Below are 24,144 nucleotides of genomic sequence, written 5' to 3' on the forward strand. Positions count from 1 at the left end.
AGGGTCCTGGGACAGAGCCCTGCATCAGGCTCCAGCTCAGTGGGGAGTCTGCTTCTTCCTCTCCCTCTGCTGCCCCCCCGCCTGTGCTCTATCAAATAAATAAATAAAATCTTTTAAAAATTTGTAAATGCAAATATGTAAAAAAAAAAGGAATTTTTAAAATTAAGGCTTTCTTAAGATGATAATTTCCTAATATTTTTCTGACACCAAATTTCATTTCAAATTTTTCATCCATGGCTATGCATTACAATTATCTGGAAAACTATTAAAAATACTGTTTCCTGGGCCTCATTCCCAGAAAGCCTAATTTAATTGGTTTGAGTCGGTCCCAGGAATCAGTATTTAAAAAAAACAAACAAACAACAACAACAAAAAAACCCCACAAACTCTTCAGGTGATTTTAGAATAAAAACAGTAAGAAATTCCTTTTAAAAACTGCATATTTTTATAAACCTTCAATTTGAGCATGTAATAAGTTTAATGAGGCTTTTTAAATATTGCTGGAAAATGTATCATAAAGAGATCTCTTTGGAGGCAGAGGAACGCTAAAGATATAGGTGGGGAAGAAGACATACTATGGATATTAAAACATAGATAATTAACACTAAAGCCTCTAGACATGTATGAAAAATAATATTGAAATCTTCTAAATATTCTCCTTATAGCATTATCTTCAGACAATAGAACACAATTCTTTCTGCATCTATGATTGTGATAGTTGTAAAAACTGACTATTGAAAATACAAAGTGAAGAAATATCATAAAATTGCATCCGCTACTATACCTGCAGAAGAATTATAATATTCTGGAGACTCCAAAGTGGAGATATTTTCAGAGTTCACCAGAAGAGGCATGATTTTTCGGGGAGGTAAAACTATTTCTGAAACATTGAATTTTTGGCTCCAAAGGAGCATGGTTGTTCCATGGCAAAGAAGGGGCTAACTGCCTATTCACTATCAGGCTATCTCAAAAAATAAGATTGCTTAGATTTTGTAAGTGCAGGAATAAATATGCTGAAGAAACCTGAGAACTCTTAGTGCTTCATTCCTGCTTCTCTCTGAGGTAAATATAAATATAAGGTACCGTCTTATATTTAGTTAGCTTGTCTATTCATCTTCGGGTTCATCTACCAAAGGCTAGGCAGCCTTCACCTTGCTACACCCTCACTTTACCATCCTGAAATTGTTAATAATAATATAATAGTGTCTAGCACATAGAATGCACTCAATAAATGCTCGCTATTTTTTAGTACTACAAGTTTTTGTATTTCCTTTTCAAACTAAAATCCTATTCTAAAATTTGCAACCATCTCTTTGGTAATCCCCACAACTGATAGTTTGGAGATAACTTAATGTGAGGTATATTCAGATTGTGCACTCCATTAGTAATTACAGTATCTCTCAATTATGCAGGTACATCAAAATGAGAACCTTTTATTCTGTGAAGCTCCAGAAAAGACATGCTTCAATCTGGGAGAAAATATTTGCAATCTGCTTATTAGACAATAGAGCCCAACTCCTTCTGCTTCTGGGATTGTGATAATTGTAGGAAGTGGCTACTAAAAACACACAACAAATGAACAAAAGACTAGTATCAACAAAATTACACTCAAAACTCAACAATGAAAAGAAATCCAATTAAAAAACTGGGCAAGAGAAATGAACAGATATCTCAGAGAAGAAGACATACAAATGATAATTAAGCACATGAAAACTGATGTTCAATATAAAAAAAATGCAAGTTAAAATGACAATGACATCACTATATACCTGTAAGAATGCTTAAAATTAAAACTGTGACAACACTGAATGCTGAAAAGGATGCAGAGAATACCTGGATCACTAATACATTGCTAGTGGGAATAAAAATTAGTACAGTCCCTCTGGAAAACAGCTGGGCAGTTTCTTATAAAACTAAGCATACTATTCCCATAGGACCCAGCAACTACACTCCTGGGAATTTATTCCAGAGAAATAAAAATTTATGTTCACACAAAAACTTGTACACGAATGTTTATAGCAGCTTTATTTGTAGTAGTCAAAAATTAGAATCATCTCATCTCCTTCAACCTGAGAATGCTTAAGTAACATGGCTCAGCAATAAAAAGAAGAAAAGTATTGATATATTCAATTTCAATGACTCTCTGAGGATATAAGCTGAGTGGAAAACAGCCATCCATAAGGTTACAAACTGTATAGTTGCATTTGTATAACATTTTAAAAACACAAAATGTTAGAAATGGAAGACAGATGGTGTGGGGAGGAAGGGGAAAGGAGGTGGTAGGCAGGAGACAGGAGGTCTGGTCATAAAAGAGCAGTGTGAAGGACCACCGTGGTGTTAGAATTATTCAGGATCTTGCCCTATTATTTTATTCCTTTGTTTTTCCACTATCCATAGAACATCATTCATTTTATACAGTATCTTAACTGTGGTATTGGATATAGGCACCTATGCATCTGATAAATTTAGATCTTAAAATTAAAGACAAAAAATAGTAAAACATGAAATCTAAATAATATTAATGGATTGCATGAAGGTCAGTCTCCGGATTGTAATATTTGATGTCGTTTTACATAATGTTCCAGTGGGAGAAAACTAGATAAATTATACATGGAACTACTCTGTCTCATTTTTTATAACTTCATGTGAATCTAAGATTATCTCAATAAAATTTTTAATTAAAAAAAAGCATATTATTCAAGAACAAGTTGAGTATGTAAGGGATCAGAATATGCCACTCCAAAATATGCCACTTTGACTTAAGAATTATTGTGATTTGAAGACAAGTGAGAAATAGCACACAAAAAATAAAAGCTCTTTGCCCTACTTTTTTTGCTAAAAGCAGTCCTAGCCTCTTAATTAGTAGAGACCAGTCTAGACTGTTAGGAACCCAGGTACCAAGAGGAATCTGCATGATAAATCAACTTTTATCTTCCAATAGTTGCCCTCAGATATTTGCCTTCTCATAGTTTCCTCCCTTGCAAGTCTAAAACCCTTTTCCTTTGCTTTGTCATCTTTCTACAAATTTGCTGTTCTTTGTTAAGATGAGCCCAACTTCTAACCACTCCTTTGGGTTCCTGAGATCACTGAGTTTCCCTGCACACATGTGTGTCAGTCTTGTTAATAAACTGTTTTTCTCTGGGTAGTTTGTCATTTGTCAATCTAATTTCCAGGTCCCTTGCCAGAGAAAAGTAAGAAAAAAAGGTTTTTTTTGTTGTTTTTTTATTCCCTTCACTGCAAGTGTCTATACTATTATTATCTCAACCTGATCTAAATTTCTTTCTTGATATCTTCCCTCTCCATTCACTCTGCATTAAGAAGTCACTGACAACAAATGGAGTTGCAGAACTAATTAGTTCTTTGTTGCTTATCTCATAGAGCTAAGATTCAGCATCTCCCCCATCCTCCCTCACATTAATCATTTTATCTCAGACAATTTATCCTATATTTCAAGCTCTTGACGATTGGCAAAAATTATGTGCTTGTAAAATAACACATGCAAAAGTAGAAGTAAGATCAGACTTGGTGTCAGGCTATTCCTGAGGAGTGTTCTGTTCTAAAAGATCATTTTAAAAGGTTTAATGCCTATAGTTTTATAATTCCCCAAAACTATAGTTTATAGCCTGATAGGTAAGATAAGACAAAATATTTTTAAAAGCACTGGATTGGGTCATTTGAATATTTTAAAATTACAGTTCCTGTCAATATCATCCTAAACATCCCCTTGTGTTAGATTTTTTCTCTAGACACACAAGAAAATTCAGAGTTTTTAAAACACATCATAGGGACAGCCCAGGTGGCTCAGTGGTTTAGCACTGCCTTCAGCCCAGGGAGTGATCCTGGGGACCTGGGATCGAGTCCCACATCGGGCTCCCTGAGTAAAGCCTGCTTCTCCCTCTGCCTGTGTCTCTGCCTTCCTCTCTCTGTGTCTCTCATGAATAAATAAATAAAATCTTTAAAAAAATAAAATAAAAATAAAACATATCACGTTTTTGCTTTTCATGCTTAGTTTTCCTTTCTATTAAGAATAAGATAAGCCCCTTCTCTTCTGTCCCTGTCTTAAAAACAAAAACATATTTTTCCTTCAAGATCCAACTGAAATTTCAAATATTACCAGTTTGGGTCCTACACTTTTCTCTATTTTTCTTGCTCACACAAAATCAGTTGTCTCCTCTATTTTCAGAGTCTACTTATATTACCTTATGGCATCTGGAAATAGTACTCGTGAATGACATTGCATCAAATGATTTGTAATTATTTCTGTCGTTTTTCTTCACTCAACTATGCCTTTCTTGATAATGTATCCCAGGTTTTATTTTCAGGGTCTGGCACCTACTATACACTTCGTAACCTTTTTTAAATAACTTTTTTCTTTTTTCTTTTTTTTTTTTAAGATTGATGACATTTGAAAGAATGAGTAAACAAATGATCAGAGTAATGTATATTAATGTGTAATTTTAGTATCTGTTTGTTAATTCCTCTGGCCTTTTTTATAAACTCTTCTTAACATTTCTTTTGAGGTGCATGACCTTATACGTTGATTATGTTTCATACATAAGTGACTATGTTGAGTAGTTTAGTGTATTTAAAGAATATAGCTACATATAGCAAGTGGGAAAATATATACAGAAGTTTGTTTTAACCTTATTTTTAAAAAGTGAGGTCCCTTGAATTTTGATGTGATTAAAAAGTGCTTATGAATGTTATCCAAGAGTAGATTTCAAAATTCACATTATTCAACAACGGGTTGGAATGATTAAATAATAATTTTTTAAAAAAATTTGGTAGGTTTCAAAAAGGTGTACTTAAACGAATGACTTTTGGTTGGGATTACATTGAAAATGAAGGGAGAATATCAAGAAAGTATATAGTACAGTAGATTCTTAAGAATAAGCCATGAAGGATAATGCTGATTGACAAGCCAAGTTGCCTTCTATGAGGCTTAAGGGATAAATTCATAATATGTAAACATTTTAAACATGGAAATGGCTTTAAGTAGTAAATTAAAATCCTCTGTTATGCAAACTGCTCTAAGCACTTAGTTATCCTAGACTGAGAAATAAATCTTAATTGAGAATATTTAGTTCAACAATGGATAACAGGAATGTTGATTTGTATTTAACAGAAACAAACTTATTCAGCCCAAACTGCCTGAAGGCTCCAATTACTTGGTCTTCAGTGATACACAGTCCTAAAATGCCAACTTGGGTGTTTGATAAGATTATGATGCACTTCTATTTCAAGTATGTCACACATATGGATTTAACAACAAACAAGCAAGGGAAATCCAGTGAATTACAACATAAAAACAATTTCAAAAATTAGAAAGCCTAGTATATCAGTGACACTGCAGTTTAAAAGTAGAATTTAAAGATTCAGAAATAATTAATAGCGAGGCACAACTGGCACAGAGGTGAAATTGCTTCTTGTGTTCCCTGGCTGCTTAGAAAAGCTGACTGCTGTGTCCTAATTGGGCCCACATTTTTCAGGAGTACTGAAGTTCTGAAATTTTTTCCCTTCCTTTCCATGCTTGAAAGAGTACCAGTTTTATTCCCTGATCTTAGCTTGAGGTCAGGTAATTACTATATGAGATCAGCCTCTCTGAGCATAGCATAATGGTTAAGATTTAATATGGCTTTGGAAGCAGATAAACTTGGATTTGAATCCCCCTCTACTATCCATCACAGGCAACTAACTTCTTTCAACAAGCCTCACTTTCTGTATCTGCAAAAGAAGGATAAGAGACCCTTCCAGAAATGATGAGTGTGAGATGCTTAATGCAAAGCATTTCACAAGCGCTTGACATGTTTTAAGTGCTTAAAAAGTAGTCAGTATAATTATGTTATTTTTGTTGCCAAAGTGATGATGATTCTACTGTATCACTCAGCCTAGGCTAAGTACAAGCAAACACAAAGGTGTGGCTTCATGAGGAGAATACAGGTTCTGTAAAGGGTAATAGATAATGATTGTTTTGAGTTGATACCTTCCAGCCTCACCAAGTAGAATATTGTGTTTTCTCCTTTCATTCTGGGAAAAATAATTTATAATCTGATAATCAATATGCCTGAGGAGAGAAGCAACTGAACAGTAGCTCCTCCTTTTCTAATCACCTAATTTTCTTCATGGAAATGGTTTAGAGAATGCAGTAGGTAGGAGTTTAAGCCAGAGATTGCCCAGACAGACTCATCATGAAAAAATAATTACAATAATTTCCTGCAGTGCAAAATATCAGTGCAGTTCGATAAGTAAATAACAAAGTAATAAATATCCCTATGTATATTATTTCATGGGTATGACGACCACGTACACCAAGAAAAATAGGCTTGTATGTATTTTTTACACACATTCATATGTTCACTCACAGTACTAAAAAATTCCACTTTAGAATTCATCTTAGGGAATAGTTCTAAGAGAATCTTATAAAGTGGGATTACAATGCCATCAATTCCTGGGAGTATTTCAAAGATTCTTCTATATGAAATGTTTCCTTATGAGACTTAACTTTGATGCTAAAAGAGGACTTTGGATGTCTCCCTTTGACCTTAAACTTTCTAGTTGGTATTTTCTTTCCAGTTTGGCTTTTGGCACAGATGGAAGATAATGAGGGCAAAGCATTCCCTGATGTGAACCAAAACTACCCCCTTAAGCAATAAGGACTTCTCTGAACCAGCAAGGCTCCTGAGATTGACTCCAAGATGATGATCCTTTTGACTTTCACTGCCTACCTGTACGTACCCAGGCACCTTTGCCCCATATTTTGCTTTTTTAAAACCTGGAAGTATTTTCAGCATTCTGGGGGCAGTCTTTGAGACATGAGTCCATTGCCTTCCCAGTGCTGTTGGCCTCACTGAAATACATTTATTTCACCATCACTCCTTTCTCTGCCTTTGGATTTTGTCATTGGTGAGTGACTAAATCCAGTCTGTTTGGGCCCCCCAGAGCCGAGGGCTCTTGCGCTTCTATGTGTCAGCTACAATCTACACTAATAACAGTTCAAATTTGTATATAAAACAAACAAACAAACAAAAATTTGCCCACTTATTTGCACCATGGCCCTAAACTATCCAGAGGAGAGAAAAAAATAAGTAAACAATAGAAAAAATAATACTTGTTTAAAAAAGAAAACAATAATCTGAAATGCTTCAGATTTTGTGTAAAGCAGTAAACAATATGTTATTGAATATATTTTAAGAAAACGGTTCAGGCACACAGTGAAAACACTAATTAAAAAACAGTTATTGTGCAACATTATTTTTAATCTATTTTAATCAGTGCCTATAATACTCTTGAAACCTGTATCATCTTACCTGGCCTCCATCTTACCCAAATAAAGAAGCTGAAGTGACTGAATATAGACAAGACTTTTTCTGCTATAGACCAATTCACAATGATATTTTTATAGTTAATTTACAGATAACAGTCTCTTTGGCCTATTGGAATAGATCAAAAATTACAATAATATGATCAGAATGAAGAAGGCATCACTGTACAAAGAATTTAGTTTTATTTTTACAGCTAGTACTAAGAGGACCTGTTGGTAAGTAGATTTTTGTCCTATTCTTTAATTTTATGAGAAATCTCTGAGGTGCTAAGGAGATCCAAACTGCCACAGAATTAGGAGAGGGAGGAGAAAGAGCAAGAGAAGCTTGTGGAAAAGCAAATTTGGAAACCAAGTATCTCCAGTGTTTCCTCTCTAGCTAGTTGTGTTTTATTTATAGGCAGTTTTGTTGACATAATTCTTATACTCCATGCTTTGAGAAAATTATGAGTATTCCTACTCATCAGATAATTGAAGGGAATGCAGCATAGACATTACTCAGATCAGTTAATATACACTTTCACAAAGTAATCTTAGTCAGCTATGATATATAAATAAATCTTGGACCCATTCAATCATGGAAGAGCCTGTTGTTATTGGATAGGAAACAGTGGTCACTTCATTCAGCAAATATTTGTTGAAGATCTACTTCCATGTCAGCATTGAGCTACAAGTTAGGACACATGGTAAATAAAACAGCTATGGTTCTAACTTTGTAGTTTCCTTTCTAGTTAGTAAACAAGTTATTCAAATATTCAACAAACAAACAGAAATCTAAAATAATGACAAGAGCTAAAAGGTGAAATGGTGCTAAGGGTGTCTTTTAAGAGACTTCGGCCTTGTCAAGAGAGGTCAGGAAAGCTTCTTTGAAGAAATCATATTTGAGTTGAAATCTGGCAGACAGCAGACAGACAGACACTTGAGATGGGAGGCATTTCTGGGCAAAGGAATATCTTGTTAAAATATACTGTTAGAGGAAAGAATCTGGCAAATTGAGAGAAGCATAAAAGGAAAATATGGCTGAAGTGGATAACACTCAGGCATACTGCAATTCCTTTTAGACAGCAAATGCCATGAAGAAAGGTCTATTATCTCCCCCTTTTGTATTATTTCCCAGTAATTGGCACTCTGTAGGAACACATTTTTTTTTCCCTTTTCTTCAAGAGGCCCACATACATACACCAACACAAGAACCCTTACCACATGTTCTTGACTCCTTCTCCTTCCTACATCATTGCTACAAAGCAAGTATTTCATAAAAAGCCATCTTTGCATCATCCACAGTGCATAGCATATGTTAACATTAACCACTTAATACATAAAATTGGATTTAAGAATAGTTATTTAGAGATGTTTGTTTTTCTTTCTTTTCCTTTTTTTTTAATTTATATATGTCTACTGAAACATTATGAAGCGTTTTTTTTTTTTTTCCTTCTAGGTTAAAAAGGACATGTTATCATACTTTATAATAATCTATACCAAACATGCTAAATTCAATATAATAAAGTCATTACCTAGCCTCCATTAAGAAAGCATTGCTAATTAATGTCAGCTAAGTTTTGTCTACTTTCCATTTCTGCTTAATAGAGCTTTTACTAGATTTTATGTAAATATTTATAGAAATCTATGTTTGTATCAACATACACAATTGCTGTATCTGTGGGCATACAGATCAGTGGATAAAATACAGGAAAGTTTGTGTTTAAAACTTGTGATGCTAGTTTAATGTGTCAATCTGTCTAGGCTATCATTCCCAGTTGTTCAATTAAACACTACTCTAGACTTTGCTGTGAAGGTATTTTGTAGAGGTGGTTACTTTTGCAGCCAGTTGACTTTAAGTTAAGGTATTATAGTACAAAGTCTAGGTGGGTTTGATCCAATTAGGTGAAAAGCCTTAAGACTAGAACTAAGATTTCTATAAGGAAGAGGAAATTGTAACCAAAGTCTAAGTTTAAGCTGCTGCCTAAGACTTTCCATCCTGCTCAAGGATTTCAGATTTGCCAGCTTCACAATCTCATCCAACAAATCCTTGTAATAAATCTTTTTGTATATCTATATTTATATAACTACATCTATCTATCTATCTATCTATCTATCTATCTATCTATCTATCCACATACATTATTGGTTGTGTTTCACTCATGAAACCCTGACAGATACACAACTGTCTCCCATCTCCTATTGTACATCATTTTTCAGAGTCAGCAGTGAAGAATACATTAGTGTACACAATTCTTCACAAAGGATGTTTTTACTATATTTTAAATGAGTAAAAAAGAAACGCCAAAAAGAACCTATTATGCAAAGGCTTAATTTTATAGATGAGAAAATCCAAAACACATCTTATTATCTACACTACCGTGGCTTTAACAACCCCTGTCTTTAATGGTATAATTTACTATGTTAAGAAACCTTTGTCCTGTAAGTTAAGAGTTGAAGACAATTTTACTGCAAATTTCAGGAACTTCCTGGATACCTATCAACTTTCCAGTGAAAAAAAGCAACAAATGACACTTTATACATCAATACTCTTTGACTCACCTTCCCTCAAAATCTTTCTGTATCTACCAGTCCAAAATTATATAATAATCTTTACCCAATAATCCTAACCAAGCATCCAACTGAAACACCTGTCCTATACCAGACTTCAAAATCTTAATCACTATTTCAATGTTGCTTTTCCCTGAGACACTGCTAAAACATTGATGACTTAATATTCTCCCTCAGTGTGGGAAGTACGAAACTCAGCTTTGACTAAGCAATAGGTTGTTTTAGGGATATTCTGAAGAGCCAGCTTTATCACAGAGAAGAGATGAGTAAACACTCATATATTTGCTACTAAGACTGAATAGTATTATTTTACTATATTTAATTTGAATCTTTTTATGAAATATGAAATAAATGTTACTAATACAGTAAAGTCCCTTTTGATAAAGATGAAAGGAGAGCATTATTGCTCCTTCCCAAAGTGAACAGCTGTCATAAAATTGGTGTGCATATTTCCAGCTTACCAATTTCTACCATTTTATAAATATATTCATCCAGGAGCAATACATATTAATGTTTTATGTTTCATTTTGAACTTACTTAAGTGGTACCATTCTGCTAATTACTTTTTTCACTCAATGTTTCTGAGATCTATTTATGTCTTTTTGTATACATATATACATAAACATAGCTGTATTTATATACAGGATTTCAGCATGTAAACATGCTGTATTTATTATACTCATTCCTCTTTTGATGAAAATTTAGGTTCTTTCAATGATGCATTGAATATCCTTGTTACTTGTGTCAATGATATATTCTTTAGAGTATATAAGTGTAGAGTTGCTGGACATAAGATATTGCATATGTACCTTTAAATCTAAACATAGTTCCAAAGGTAGACACCATTATCTCTAGCTTATGGATAATAAAACCAAGCCTTTGAAAAGGAAAGAAGAATGTTTAAAGTCACACAGTTAACAAGCATCAAAGCAGAGATTCAAATCCCTATTTGTTTGGACTAAAACTTTTTCCCCAACCATATTGTCCTCACACAACAAAGGAAATGTTTCATGTCAATATGAAAATCACTAAGTTGTCCTTAGTTTCCAACTTCCTGAAGTTCATTCTTCCTCTTGTGCTCTACATCTTGAATAATTGAACTCACTTAATTTGGAATGGGGAGTTAAAGATGGCAACTGTTAGCAGATGTGTTAATGACTTACCAACACAGAAATATCACTCATTTAGGGAAGCAAGGGAAAACAGGCAGGAGATTACTTCAGCTGCTGACTTGCTTCCTATGTACATCAAAAATAAAGATATCTGTGGGCAGAAGTGCAGTAGGATACCTTGGGGTGAGGATTTGCCACAGAACATCCAGATATCCAAACACATAAAAAGGGAAAGTGCTTTGTTACATTTATGTATGGACAACACAGTCTCTCATTCAGCATTGCAGGAACCATCAGTCTTAGCACCTGGCTAACATGATTAGTTAGCTAAAGTAGAAAGTTAGAGTAGGAACTTGCAAGTAACGTCTATTTGTAAAGAACTACAAGAAGAAGATGAGAGCCCAGTTGTCTTTTTGCTCGAGGGCCTATGTTGGAAAGATATGAGAGTAGAATCCAGCTACTTCAAACTTGTTTACCTCTTAGCATTAGTAGCAAAATAATATAGAGGTTAAATCCTCACATTTGCATAATAATTTGTTCATCTCAGAGGCTCACTTGGTATATATATTCCCTCTGCAGGATTTCTACGGATTCTATTGTATGTTTATTCTTCATTGAACACCATTTATACTTCCAATACTGCAGACAATCAAATCATTCATATTCCAGTCTATTGGACCCAATATACATTGTATTATTACTCCTGACAGATTCTATTATTAAAGGCCAGATGTTCCCTTAATACATTTTCCTCATTTGATCCTCATGGGAACTTTATAAAATAGACATTTTGTCTTGATTTTACAGATGAGGAAAGCAAGTACTACCCAAGCTAACACTAATTTGCTGAAGGTCACTGAGGTAAATTTACTTAATGGAATCTAAAATGATTTAGGTTCTTGTGTCCCTTAAGGGAAAGGGCAGTGTCAAATTTTTATCAACAAGCCCAGTACAAAATCTGATACTCAATAAAAATCTGTTTATTGAATGAATGAATGACTTGCAAGCCATATTCAATGATGCTGATTTAAGGCATAGTTTGCAATGAGGTTCTGGGTTACTTTGGTTAAAGTGGTGTATCTTCCACAAATTAAAATTAAAAAGTACCATTTTGAATTTATTTTAGAGTAGTTTTCAAATATAACAATAACTGAAATGGTATAGACATCTAATATTTGTTATTAAATATTGAATCCTCATGCATATACAATTAAAAATATCACTTAGTGCATAACACTCGAGGGTCAACCACAAAGTATAAACAGTAACATTCTTTTTCTTATAAATGTTCTTTGCATAAGCTGTTAGATATTTTTTTTAAATTTATTTTGAGTAGGGGAATGAATATTTAGTATTAAAGAAGATAAGGTTTTCTCATTATAGAAACAAGCATATAAATTAACACTTTGGTGTAACCTGTGGCTACCACATTACAGTGTAAGGACTTTATTTGCTCATACTATTTTCATCATACTCACTTTTCCATATTAAATATTCTCAACAATTCTAGATAAGCACCAACTGAATTGCTTGAGTCCAAATTAAGTCTTTTGTATGGGTCCTAATCTTGTAAAGGCCCTTGTTTCTTTTGTCCTATCATTTTCAACACAGAAGTACTAGCATTTCAATTTGCTTTTAATTTCTAACACTACCTTGAATTCCAATTGTGTATCAAATCTTAGAACAGCCAGTCCAAAGAAAAGAGCTGTTAATATCATTTTCTATCAGAGGTTTATTCTATAGACTACATGGAAAGAATTATTATTGTAAATCTTGGTGATACTACACCTTTACTGAATCATAACTAGTAAAAATGAACAACCTCACCTAAGGATACTACCACATTGCTAAAACTAAGACCAATTGTTAAAAAGCTTTATGGTGAATTGATTTCATCCCCAGAATTTAAAAATATACTATGTTCATTTCAAAGCAAAATAATGTTTTTCTTCTGTATATTTCATCATTTGCATTTAGTATGATATCAAAATCTAAGTTCATTATTAGATTTTTTTTTAAAAAGATACTTGAGATTACAAACAGGCAATGCAATAATTCTTGCCTCTTAAGGAAATAGATGAAAATATGAAGAAAGAGTGATTAGGATTTGAAAATATATATGTAGATAATGTAAAGATATCTGTGTAAATATATACATATTACCTTCTAAAAGAATCTTTGTAGTTAAAATTTTAAAAGATGTTTTACGAATATACATCAGAGCTTTCTTTCAGCTCCATAGGGTGTTACCTAATGATTTATAATGGTTAACAAAGGTAGAATAACAAACCAAACAAACCTACTGCATAGTGAATAGAACTCCTGAAAACTAAATACTGAATATTTAAATCATTATAATTATTAATAATGACACAACAATGATAATCAGGGGAAGCCATAGTACATTATATTCCCACTATAGCAGTGTATCAGATATTCACCACTGAGAGTAAGAGATTCATAAATTATGTCAAGTTTTAAGTGACTTCAGTACTAAAGATATTATGAAAGTACTCATATCAAAAGAACTTATCTTCTTACCCACAAAAAGAATGTTTTCTCCTTACCCAACACAGACTCAATGGATTCAATGAGATTGATAAATTCCTGATTGAATGTATATTACTAATCTGTAATATTTTCTTTCAGTGTCTAGATCAAATATACATTGTAGGAGTACAGATCTGTCATATTAAAAACTGCAGTGATTATTGAAAACAACAACAACAAACCAACAACTTACCAACTGGTTCCTTTTGATTCTGAAAGAGAATCTTGCTATTACTGCCATCCATGTTTGCCATGTTAATTGTGTTTCCATCTGTCCAGTAGAGTTTCCTTAATTTAAGAGATATGGATTTAAAATATTAGATATAGACCTACTTGTTAACTAGACACATACGCTGAGGAATAAAGTTAATGTCAAAGTAAATTCTTGGTGTAGGATTAATTCTTTTTTTACGAAGGGGCCAAATTGGTGAGCCATTTGGATGGTAATGTGCATGTCTGCCTGGGAAGAAAGCACCCCTCTTGCTTTTTCCTGTCATTAAAGGACAATCACCTCACTTCCATTTTCCTCCAACATATACAACTGAAATATTTACCTATGACTACAGTAAATTATTTCCATGAAGTAACTTATCAAGCTTGAATCCTCTCGGTTTAGAGAAACCAGATACCAAAGAAGAAAACAAAATCTATTCAGCTGTTCCCCTTGAAAGCACTGGAGAGAAAGTATTTAAATCCCACCTAGGCTCTCTACCCGGATACATGATGATTAGCTAGAAGATGGGAGAATCTGATTTACTGATTTACAGTGACAATAACATCAGCACGCAGTAAGTAAGCTATTAGCAACTGGTGTTTGAAATGAAATTGGTGACTTTTCCTTTCATCTGCTTTTTCTATTCTTCTTTATTCTGAACTGTTATTCCTCAAAAACATAAACAAAATCTTACAAAAATGTATAAAAGTCTGGTTTTATGCAGATAAAAGAAATCTCTAACCAGGGATCTCTTTTACAATTTCCAAATTCTTTTTTTTTTTTTTTAACTGTATAGCTGATATGTCAATCCCTCTGAATTAAACAAAGTTTTTATATAAAATCGGGGCCAAAATGTGTGAAATTTTTGAAAAACCTTACAAAAAAATAATCATACTTTACCCCCTGACTGGGTGAGCTGCAAGACACTGTGGCTTATCGATTCCGTGGATAATTGAGGTTTTCAAAGAGCCATCTAGTCGTGCCACATTAATTTGTGTTTCATCAAATTCGGAGCTAACCCAATATAAATTACGTGAGACCCAATCCACTGCTAGTCCTCTGATACTCTGAATATCTGTAAAACAGGAAAGAGAAAATTAAAAGTGAATGACGTTTCTCATCCTTTTTGACTTTCCAAGTAAGTTATTTTCTGTTTCAGGGAAAATTTAATTTACACTTTAATTTGTTAGCTAAAATTGTACAAGATTGTAATCTCATTCCCTTATCAGCCCTTCTTAAGACATGAATAATCATTAATGTTTTACTGCTGAGCCATTTGAAAACCTGAAGCAACAATTAGCATTGAAATTACACTAACATTCAATGATTCACTAGTAAACACTTAGGAGCAGACTCAGGAAGCCCTCTTATGGGCCAAGGTGACCAAAATTCAAATTAGAGTAATAGCCTCTCCAGTTGGTAGCACATCTTTCTAGTTAGGAAAAAGTACTTGTGGGCCGTCAACAAATGGGCTATTTTGTGTTTTAAAGTGCCAATTTGTTCCTGAAATGAAATAAAACAATTCAACTTTCCTAAAAAAAAAAAAAAAAATCACGAGTTGAACATCTTTCAAAATAGATAATTAACAGAAATTGACTGAGATACGAGCAAAGAAACAAAATCCTTTTAATATTCCTCCAACGTGAATTCTACAGAAATTACTGAAATCTAATTAAGTTTCGATTCATTACAGCCAATATGAATATTTAGGTTGTTATTCCTTGATTATTTAATTAGGCACCTTTTTAAAAATGATAGAATTTAGGCTTAAATGCAATTGTATGCTTTAATTAAAGAAACAAATGAAAATCAAGTACTTAAAATGATGGATTCCATAAAATCTTTTTAATATATTTACTAGAAAGTCTTTTTAACACATTAACCTATAAAGTAGGCCAGCTTAGTCCCCCATCTGTGGCTCTTGAATAGTTTAATTTGGTTTTGTCTTTATTTCACAAAGTTTTGTTACTGGTAAATATACTGAAACTGTAGGGCTCTTTAGGCCAGTGTTACTCAAATTTATAAGACACTCAGAGATTGTTAAAAGGAAGACTGATTCAGTTGGTCTGAGGAGAGGGCCTAACATTCTGCAAGTCTAACCAGCTCCCAGGCACTGCTTCAAAGCAGTGGTTCCAATCCACATGTATCAGAGCAGCTGTTGCTTAGCTTTTCAAACTATGTCTTCCATTTTTATCATTTTTAAAAGATGCCATGAGGTTAGATTTTCATATGAAAAGTGAAACCACCAGATTTGTGAAATTTGCTAATTATTTCAAAATTTAAAAGACCAAAATAAGACATGGAGACTTTGTCAACCCAGTTCTAGGTTGGTCATAACAGTAGTCTGGGCATGGTAGGATCTGCCCCATGCTTATGTCCTCCACTCTTGACAGAGCCTATTCTCTGCTCAAAAATCCTCCTACTATTTCTAAACAACATTTAGTCACAGCCCCCTGAGGAGATATTCTCCATATTTCAATTCTCCTCTAATCAACAATCTCTCCTCTGCAATTTATCTGTCATCATTAATTTACTGGTAAGTTGGTGAATCTGGAATATGAGCTTTATTTCTCAACCCAACACTTGAAATTTCTTTTTATTTTCAGTTACCCTCACCAGATCCCTCTTTTTCAGAAAAAGTAATACAACACCTCTGTAAAGCTAAATCTGCCATGTCTGATACTTATTTATTTGCCTCACCGAGGATATTTATTCCTTCCTCTCCTTCCCCCTCTGGACGTAATTGGTTGCTGTGAGACAATCTTGCATTCATAATGAGAAGATTTGGCTTTATGTTCTAGGTTGGGTGCCTATTTTTTTTTTCTTTAATCAAGTCACTTAAATTTCAACCTCCATTCTTATTAAGAAAATGAGGCTGATTACAGATAATACACAGGATTGCTGTGAGTATCACATTAGATGATGTTTATTTAAGCAGTTTAATGCAGGGTTGAGAGGTATTTTGCCAATCCAGACTTAGTACTTTCTGTATTTTTACCCTGGGTTGCTAGGTATTGGCAAAAATAACAATATGTTTTCATTTCCTCTAAAATATATGTTACTCAAAGGTTTTGTTTTTTTGTTTTTGGCTCTTTCCGCTGCTCAAAATTTATTTCTGATTGACTCCTAATCACATGGTTTAGAGAATACGTTGCACTCCTAAATTGGAAAGCACAGCCAAATGTATGCTATTAATACCTATTTAGTCCTTGTCAATTCTCTGGTTCATGCTCTTTCAAATCTATTTCTGTCTTTAATATTGCAATAGAATCCAGTCTTTTTCCTCATGCAACCAAATGATTAGTTGCTGCCAAGTTATTTTTCTGACTGGAGAGCTCTGCATCATGACCTTTGTTTGTCCCAAAGATATTCAACAACTTCCAACCACTCAGAAAGTGATGTCTAAATTCCTTACCCTGGCTTTCTATATAATCTGAATAGAACTATGCTTCCAATTTTATTTTTCACTATTTTTAACCAATTACCTCATCAGTCATACTGATGTTTTCAGATTTCCAGACTTGTCCTGACCTTTCTAACCAATAGGGAATTACCTGTACCTCATACCTTATCACATCTCCACTTACGTGAATCTCATACAAAAATAGTCTAGCTGATAGGCAATATCACCTTTCAACCACAAAAATCTAATCAATTCTCCTATATACCCCAGCCAGAAAGTTTGTCTTTATCTACCTAACACAACAAGACTATATCTGGTCAATTTCTTTGTACTTAATGAATTAGATAATTATTTGTTGACATAGTACTACTCTCACATATACTTCTTGAGGGTAGGAACTTAGCTAATCTTTGTAGCTTCCCTCCCCAAATGTATACAACACTGCTTTCAACACAAATATGTTTAATGAATTGATGAATAGATTCATGACATGAACAATCTGTAATTTTAAGGATATCTGAGCTGAGTTAGAAATATCAGATAAGGTCCTCAATTTATTCTTAGGAGTAAATACATATGTATCTAAATACATACTTACCCAATATTAATTCTCATGCTCTATCCTTACCTTTTTTTCTATCCACTAGATTAGAGTTTCTCATTTTCAACATTAAATCTAAAATAGAAATGTTGTCTTTTTTTCCTTTTTGACCATAACTAATACCCACATCTATTGTGTTTGTTTGTTTGTTTGTTTGTTTGTTTTTAAGTGACCTAGTAAATTCACCATAAGGGTAGGGAGAGGTAAAAGCTCCTATATATTTGGTGAATTTTGTTTCCTTGATTAAAATATTGAAATGATAAAATCTGACTCTTAACCTCTGTTTTCAAGTCAAAGACTTCTGAGCAAATTTCTCAGAGGGTTCAATTTTCTATATTCAGGGACCCTTATCTTTTGAACTAAAATAGATTAGACATTGCAATTTGTTCTCTGAAAAATGATGAATTGTAACTTTTAAATTATTTATCAAATTCACAAGACAGGAAAGTCTCTAAGTGCTAACACAGACTTGTATGTTAGCTAAAACCATAAAGGAAGGCAAATAGGAATACAGAGGCTGGTGCAGCTACAGGGACAAAAACTTGGGAAATCAAATCAAATGATAATCTAGAGATTTGTGGATCTGGAGATTTGTGGATAGTTGCTTAGTACAGTGAGTTCAGTCTTTAAATGCACAAAGACTAGGAGAGCTACACAAGAACAATACTAGGTATATTAGAAGGGTAGATATTATTACTGATAGGTGAATGGGGAAAAAAAAATCTTCCTGCCTGCTTAAAAAGAATAATAACTTAAAAATAAAAACAAGACTTATTTTCTCTGTTTTTTCTCTGGGTACAGAAAATAAAACACAACAAAACCAAACCAAGCCCAAACCAAATAATACAAATAAGCAAAAACTTTAAGTATAGGTCTATACTGGAGTAAGAAATTACTAATTTATAAACAAGATATCCACTAATTAGGTAGGGGATAAACCAAATTCAAGTGATTTATAGTTTGTAATGACTCCTCCTTTCTCTAGCAGAGGCAAATTCAAATTCCCAATTTTGAGGTCATTCTCATTATCAGAATAAGAGATAAAACACAAAAAGAAATGAAACATAAGACCAAGAGTTAAGAGAAAATTAACAACAGATTTAAACCTCCAAATCCTACATGTTTTTACATTATTTTGCAAGATAAAGAAAAGTGAGTGGAATATTTTGAAGGAAAGAATATTTTGAAATAATAAAAAAGCCAATAATTTATTTATTTGTTTGTTTGTTTTTAAAGATTTATTTATTTTGTACAGAAAGTGTGTGTGGGTGAGGAAGATTCCTCTTTGAGTGCAGTGCAGAGCCTGATGTGGGGCTCAATCCCATGAGCATGAGATCATGACCAGAGCAGAAATCAAGAGTCAGACACCCAATCAACTGAGCTACCCAGGTGCCCTGCCAATATGTTATTAAAAACAAAACAAAACAAAACAAAACTCTTGGAAGACATAAATGCAAACCAAAAATTACTTTTAAATATTTGTTACATGATATTAAAAAAGGAACAATTAATTAAATGGATTAACCAGCAGCTTAGACACAATTCAGCCCGTAAACTGAAAACAAATTGAAGGAGTCAGCCAGAGCCTACACAGAGAAGCAAGGAGGTTAAATGAGTTGGAGAATGGATAGTCTGGTAGATCTAGTCAAAGTTTCCTAAGGAGGGAATAGACTAGGTTAGAAAAAATGGTCAGAGATAATATTTGAGGGTTTTTTCCTCCCTAGGCTGATGTAAGACATGATCCCATAGGAGGCACAACAGACTGTAGGTGGCTAAATAAAAAAAATTGTCATTAAGACAAAGAAAAATATTAAAAACATCTAGAAAGAAAAGATGCACCATCAAAAAAAGAATGATAGTTAGATAAACACAAGATTCTCAAGAGCAATAAAGAATGCGAAAGACGGTGGAATAATATCTGCAAAGTGTTGAGAGAAAATAACGCAACCTGAAATTTGTATTCAACAAAAGTATCTTTACATCTACCTTTGAACAAAACAACATTTTTACTTTTAAAAAAATGAGCAAAAGGATTGAAATAGACATTTCTCCAATGCATATGTAGAAATGGCCAACAAGAAGAACATGAAAGGATGTTCAACATTACTAATCATTAGGAAATGCAAGTCAAAGTCACAATTAGAGATCACCTCACATCTGTTGAAATGGCTACTATAAAAACAAAAACAACCACTGAGTTTTAACAAGGATGTGGAGAAACTGTTACATTTCTATGTTGGTAGGAATGTAAAATAGTGCAGCCTCTGTGGGTAACTACATGGCAGTTTCTCAAAAAAATTAAAAATAGAATTACCATATGATCCAGAAATTCCACTTCTGGGTATATACCCAAAAGAATTGAAAGTAGGGTCTTATAGATACACTTATGTTCACAGCAGAATTATTCACAGTAGCCAAAAAGTACCAACAACCCAAATGTGCATTGATGGATGAATGTATAAAAATTGTGATACATACGTACAGTGGGATATTATTCAGCCTTTAAAAAAATTCTGACACTTGCTACAATATGGATGAACCTTGGAGACATCTTGCTGTGTCAAATAAGCCCTTGACAAAGAGGCAAATGCTATATGATTCCACCTAAATGAGGCTCCTAGAGTACTTAAATTCATAGACAAAGGAAGTAGAATGGTGGATACTTGAGGAGTAGAATTATCAGGAGTTGTGAGGAGCGGATACAGGGGCTGTTTTTTAATGGCTATAAAGTTTCAGTTTTACAGGATGGAGAGTTCTGGAGATTGATTCACAATGTGAATGTACTTAAAAGTATTGATTTGTACACTAAAAAGGGTCAAGATGATATATTTTATGTGTATTTAGCTGTGATTAAAAAAAACTATCTTTCAAAAACAAAAGCTAAGTTAATGTATTTTCAGATACTATATCAGATTATCACTAAACTAAAGGAACATTAAAAGACCTAAGCCAGAGAGAAGAAAAATAATGACAGAAAAAAAGGCCTTAGATGAAAGAGGAATGGGGTAATTAAATAAATTGGTCAATGTGTAGATAAATCTAAATGGAAAATACACACACACACATACACACATACACACACACAATGTCTGTCAATTCTCTGTGAAATTTCTTTCTTTCTTTCTCTTTTCCTCCCCACTCAGAGAGGAGGGGAGCATCTTGATGCTTATACCAGCTTATATGCTTATACCAGCATCTTGTCTGAAATTGGAGCAAGAAGGAGGAGATCCAAACTCTCATAAATTTCTGAGGCATCTGGTTATATCTAATCAAAACTCATTTGAGGTGGGTTTCTGGGCAATTATGTATCTGTTCTTAGGGACAAAGTGTTTATTTTTTATTTTTTTAAGCAAATTTGTAACAGCTTCCCAATGCTTCCTCAGGGAACTTTGTAAATACTAAATATTCTATTTATTAGCAACTGTGAGAAGCTGTAGATACACACACATATTAGTATATTTAACACATGGTGTACAAATTCATAAAACATCCATAAATCCACAATCCAGCCTAAGAAATAGAATATTACAAATAATGTACGACCTTTCTATGTACATATTCACTAAGTTTATGTTTCTTCAACTCTGAACAATTTAGTGTTTATTATTGTCTTGGTGTTGTCAGTTTTAAGACATGTATGTGTCCCAAACCAACACTGTTTTTTTTTTTCCCTAGAGAATTTGAAGCAGAATTGCAACTTTTTCACTAATCATATCTCAAAATCTCCTAACCCTATCATTATTGATATTTTATAGGAACAACTTACTCCTGATTTGGGAAAATGTCTGAAGTAAGGCTGTCCTTTTGTTCTCATCTGAATCAATGTCTCCAACATCTTTCCAATGATTTGGTTAACTTCACCTCTCTCCCAGACATCAGATTTGATTATTTCTATATCTACCATACCTTGATATCTGTCACTTTCTTATACCTCTCATTGTTTTAGTCTAATTTTTGCTCTAGATTTAGAACATTTCTTTTTTTCTTTTAAAGATGTTATTTATTTATTCATGAGAGAGAGAGAGAGAGAGAGGCAGAGACACAGGCAGAGGGAGAAGCAGGCTCTATGCAGGGAGCCCGATGTGGGACTCGATCCTGGGTCTCTAGGATCAGGCCCTGAGCTGAAGGTGGCACTAAACTGCTAGGCTACCTGGGCTGCCCCAATTTAGAACATTTCTTAACCTTATACCTTAATCCTTATCTTTTTTTTTTTATTCAGTCTTTTAGATTTCCACCTAATTTATCTTCAAAAGAGTTTGAATCACCAATAACTAGCTGTAAAAGTCTTCAGTGGTTTCCCATTGTCTTTGGGGGAAAAAATTACAAAACTAGCTCCTCATCCTGGTGTAAGACCCTCTGTGCTCTGCTGTCACATTAACCTTATAATTTATTCTTCTTGAAGGTCTAGTTACTGCTCACTGCTTGTTCTTCCCTACATATAAACTATCCAGGGCTTGTGACTACTGATATGGCAACCTGGAGTGATGGAGCTACCATTTACCCCCAGGTCTATTTTGACTATTTCCTAAGTGAGTACTTTGATGATTCCATATAACTTAATATTCTTCGTGCTAATTTTCTAAGTAGCTTATACCCTTATTAAACTCCATATTTCATTCAGCCTTATACTTTAGTTGTTTATATCTCATTCTTTTACTAGATATGAAGCTGCCTGAGGTTATAGACTGTCTTAGCTAAATAAAGCCATCTCCCCACCCATCTAATGTTCCACATATAGAATCCACATATAGAATTTCCCTATGGGCCAGGACACCTCGGTCGCTCAGTGGTTGAATATCTGCCTTTGGCTCAGAGTGTGATTCCAGAGTCCCAGGATGGAGTGCCATATCAGGCCCCCTGCGTGGAGCTTGCTTCTCCCTCTGCCTGTGTCTCTGCCTCTCTCTCTCTCTCTCAAGAATAACTGAATAAAATCCATTAAAAAATATAAAGAATAGACCTAGGGAGTTTGGCTCATTTAGCATTTATTGCTATAGATAATAGTTCTTAATGAAATGGCATTTATAGGTATGGTTTTGCCTTTATTCTTTCTTTTTTTTAACTTTTCTCTTTTTTTAAATCACAGATGTTGACATTCTTCTACTGAAAAATTTCCTGGGTGAAAATGAACATTGAAAATCCTATTCAGAAATAGGCAAAACAACAGATGTTCCCTATCCAAATTTTCTACTTGAATTCAAGGCCTGGCTCCAAAAACTAGATCTCACTGTTATTACTGACCTGTTTTCATTTCCTTCGTTCTCTCTGGACCAGTTTTCACAATAGTTTTTTTTTTTTTTTTTTACCCCCCAAGCATTTTTATTACTGGGTACAATTAAATATGGTTTCTTGCAAAATAGAGGGAATGAATCAATCTTTAGTACTCACTTACAAAATAATGTTTGGCAGAAGTGGATAATAATTTCAAATAATAAAAGGAAATCTACTTTGAAATGAGTCCAATGAGATTCAAAGTATCATTGAGAATTAAATTTTACATAGTAGCAATGTGATCAAAAGGTCTACATTTAAAGAGGCTTATATTTTTGTAGTTAAAAAAGCATATTATTATATGATAATTCCCTACCATATAAATGAATGTTCTTTATAAACAGATACACTTCTAATTTGTATTAATCTTCCTTTTGTTCATTTTAGCATCTGCTTAACAGTCCAGTTCTTTCAGATAGTACATGATTCTAGAACTAAAAGAATACTTTGTTCAATCAATGGTACTTGCCCAAAGTTGAATCCTTAATTTTCCAATGGCGAACCATTCACTTTGCCCTAGAATAATCAGATACATCAAGAATTTTCCCAATAAAAAGTGACTTTTTATTGACAGCAGCCTGGAATCTCATACAGCTGCCAACCTATCTCTAAAAGTTTTTTCTTATATTTTAGAATAACCAGTAAAACTGTTGTCAGTGGGATGGATAACCCATATACTTCACTCATGTGCTACTAGGTGAACTGAGCAGAGTATGCTGAGTGTATATTAAGTGAACATGGGAAAGAAATATTTGTACAAACCATGTGGTTATAATAAAGTTTCTGCTCTCTACTTGCTGAAGTTTCTTATTTGCAAAAGAAAGGGACTTTGGGGGGGGGGGTGGGAACAGCATAGCTTTAGAGTCAATCCAAACTTGGATCTATCAAAGCTCTGGTATTTCCTAGCATGGCAAACCTGAATTAAATGTCTCCTCATTTTTAAAAACAGAAAGTAACAATTACATCAAAGCACTATATGGGGAATAAATGATAGATAAAAGAAGCACAGATACAAATGTAAAAACTCAACTATGTAACTCTCAATGTATATAAGGAACTTTAAGGTCTAATGATATCTTCTTTTTTCTTACTATGTTAATTGGAAGTTAATTTCTTGCTATGTTAACT

The 24,144-nt window shown here is 33.6% G+C and overlaps 1 protein-coding gene across 10 annotated transcripts in view; it reads right to left on the minus strand.

Annotated features, from left to right (window-relative positions):
• LRP1B (LDL receptor related protein 1B) overlaps nucleotides 1–24,144 on the minus strand; it is a 1,828,472-nt gene that overhangs the window by 540,378 nt on the left and 1,263,950 nt on the right. For all 10 annotated transcript variants that reach the window (XM_077861563.1, XM_077861564.1, XM_077861559.1 and 7 more), the window contains 2 exons: nucleotides 14,645–14,819; nucleotides 13,724–13,818 (listed from right to left, as the gene is read on the minus strand). In XM_077861563.1, coding sequence (XP_077717689.1) covers nucleotides 13,724–13,818; nucleotides 14,645–14,819 — 270 coding nt within the window. The remainder of the gene's footprint in view (nucleotides 1–13,723; nucleotides 13,819–14,644; nucleotides 14,820–24,144) is intronic.

Source organism: Canis aureus, chromosome 20 (genome assembly GCF_053574225.1).
Source record: "Canis aureus isolate CA01 chromosome 20, VMU_Caureus_v.1.0, whole genome shotgun sequence".
NCBI lineage: Eukaryota > Metazoa > Chordata > Mammalia > Carnivora > Canidae > Canis > Canis aureus.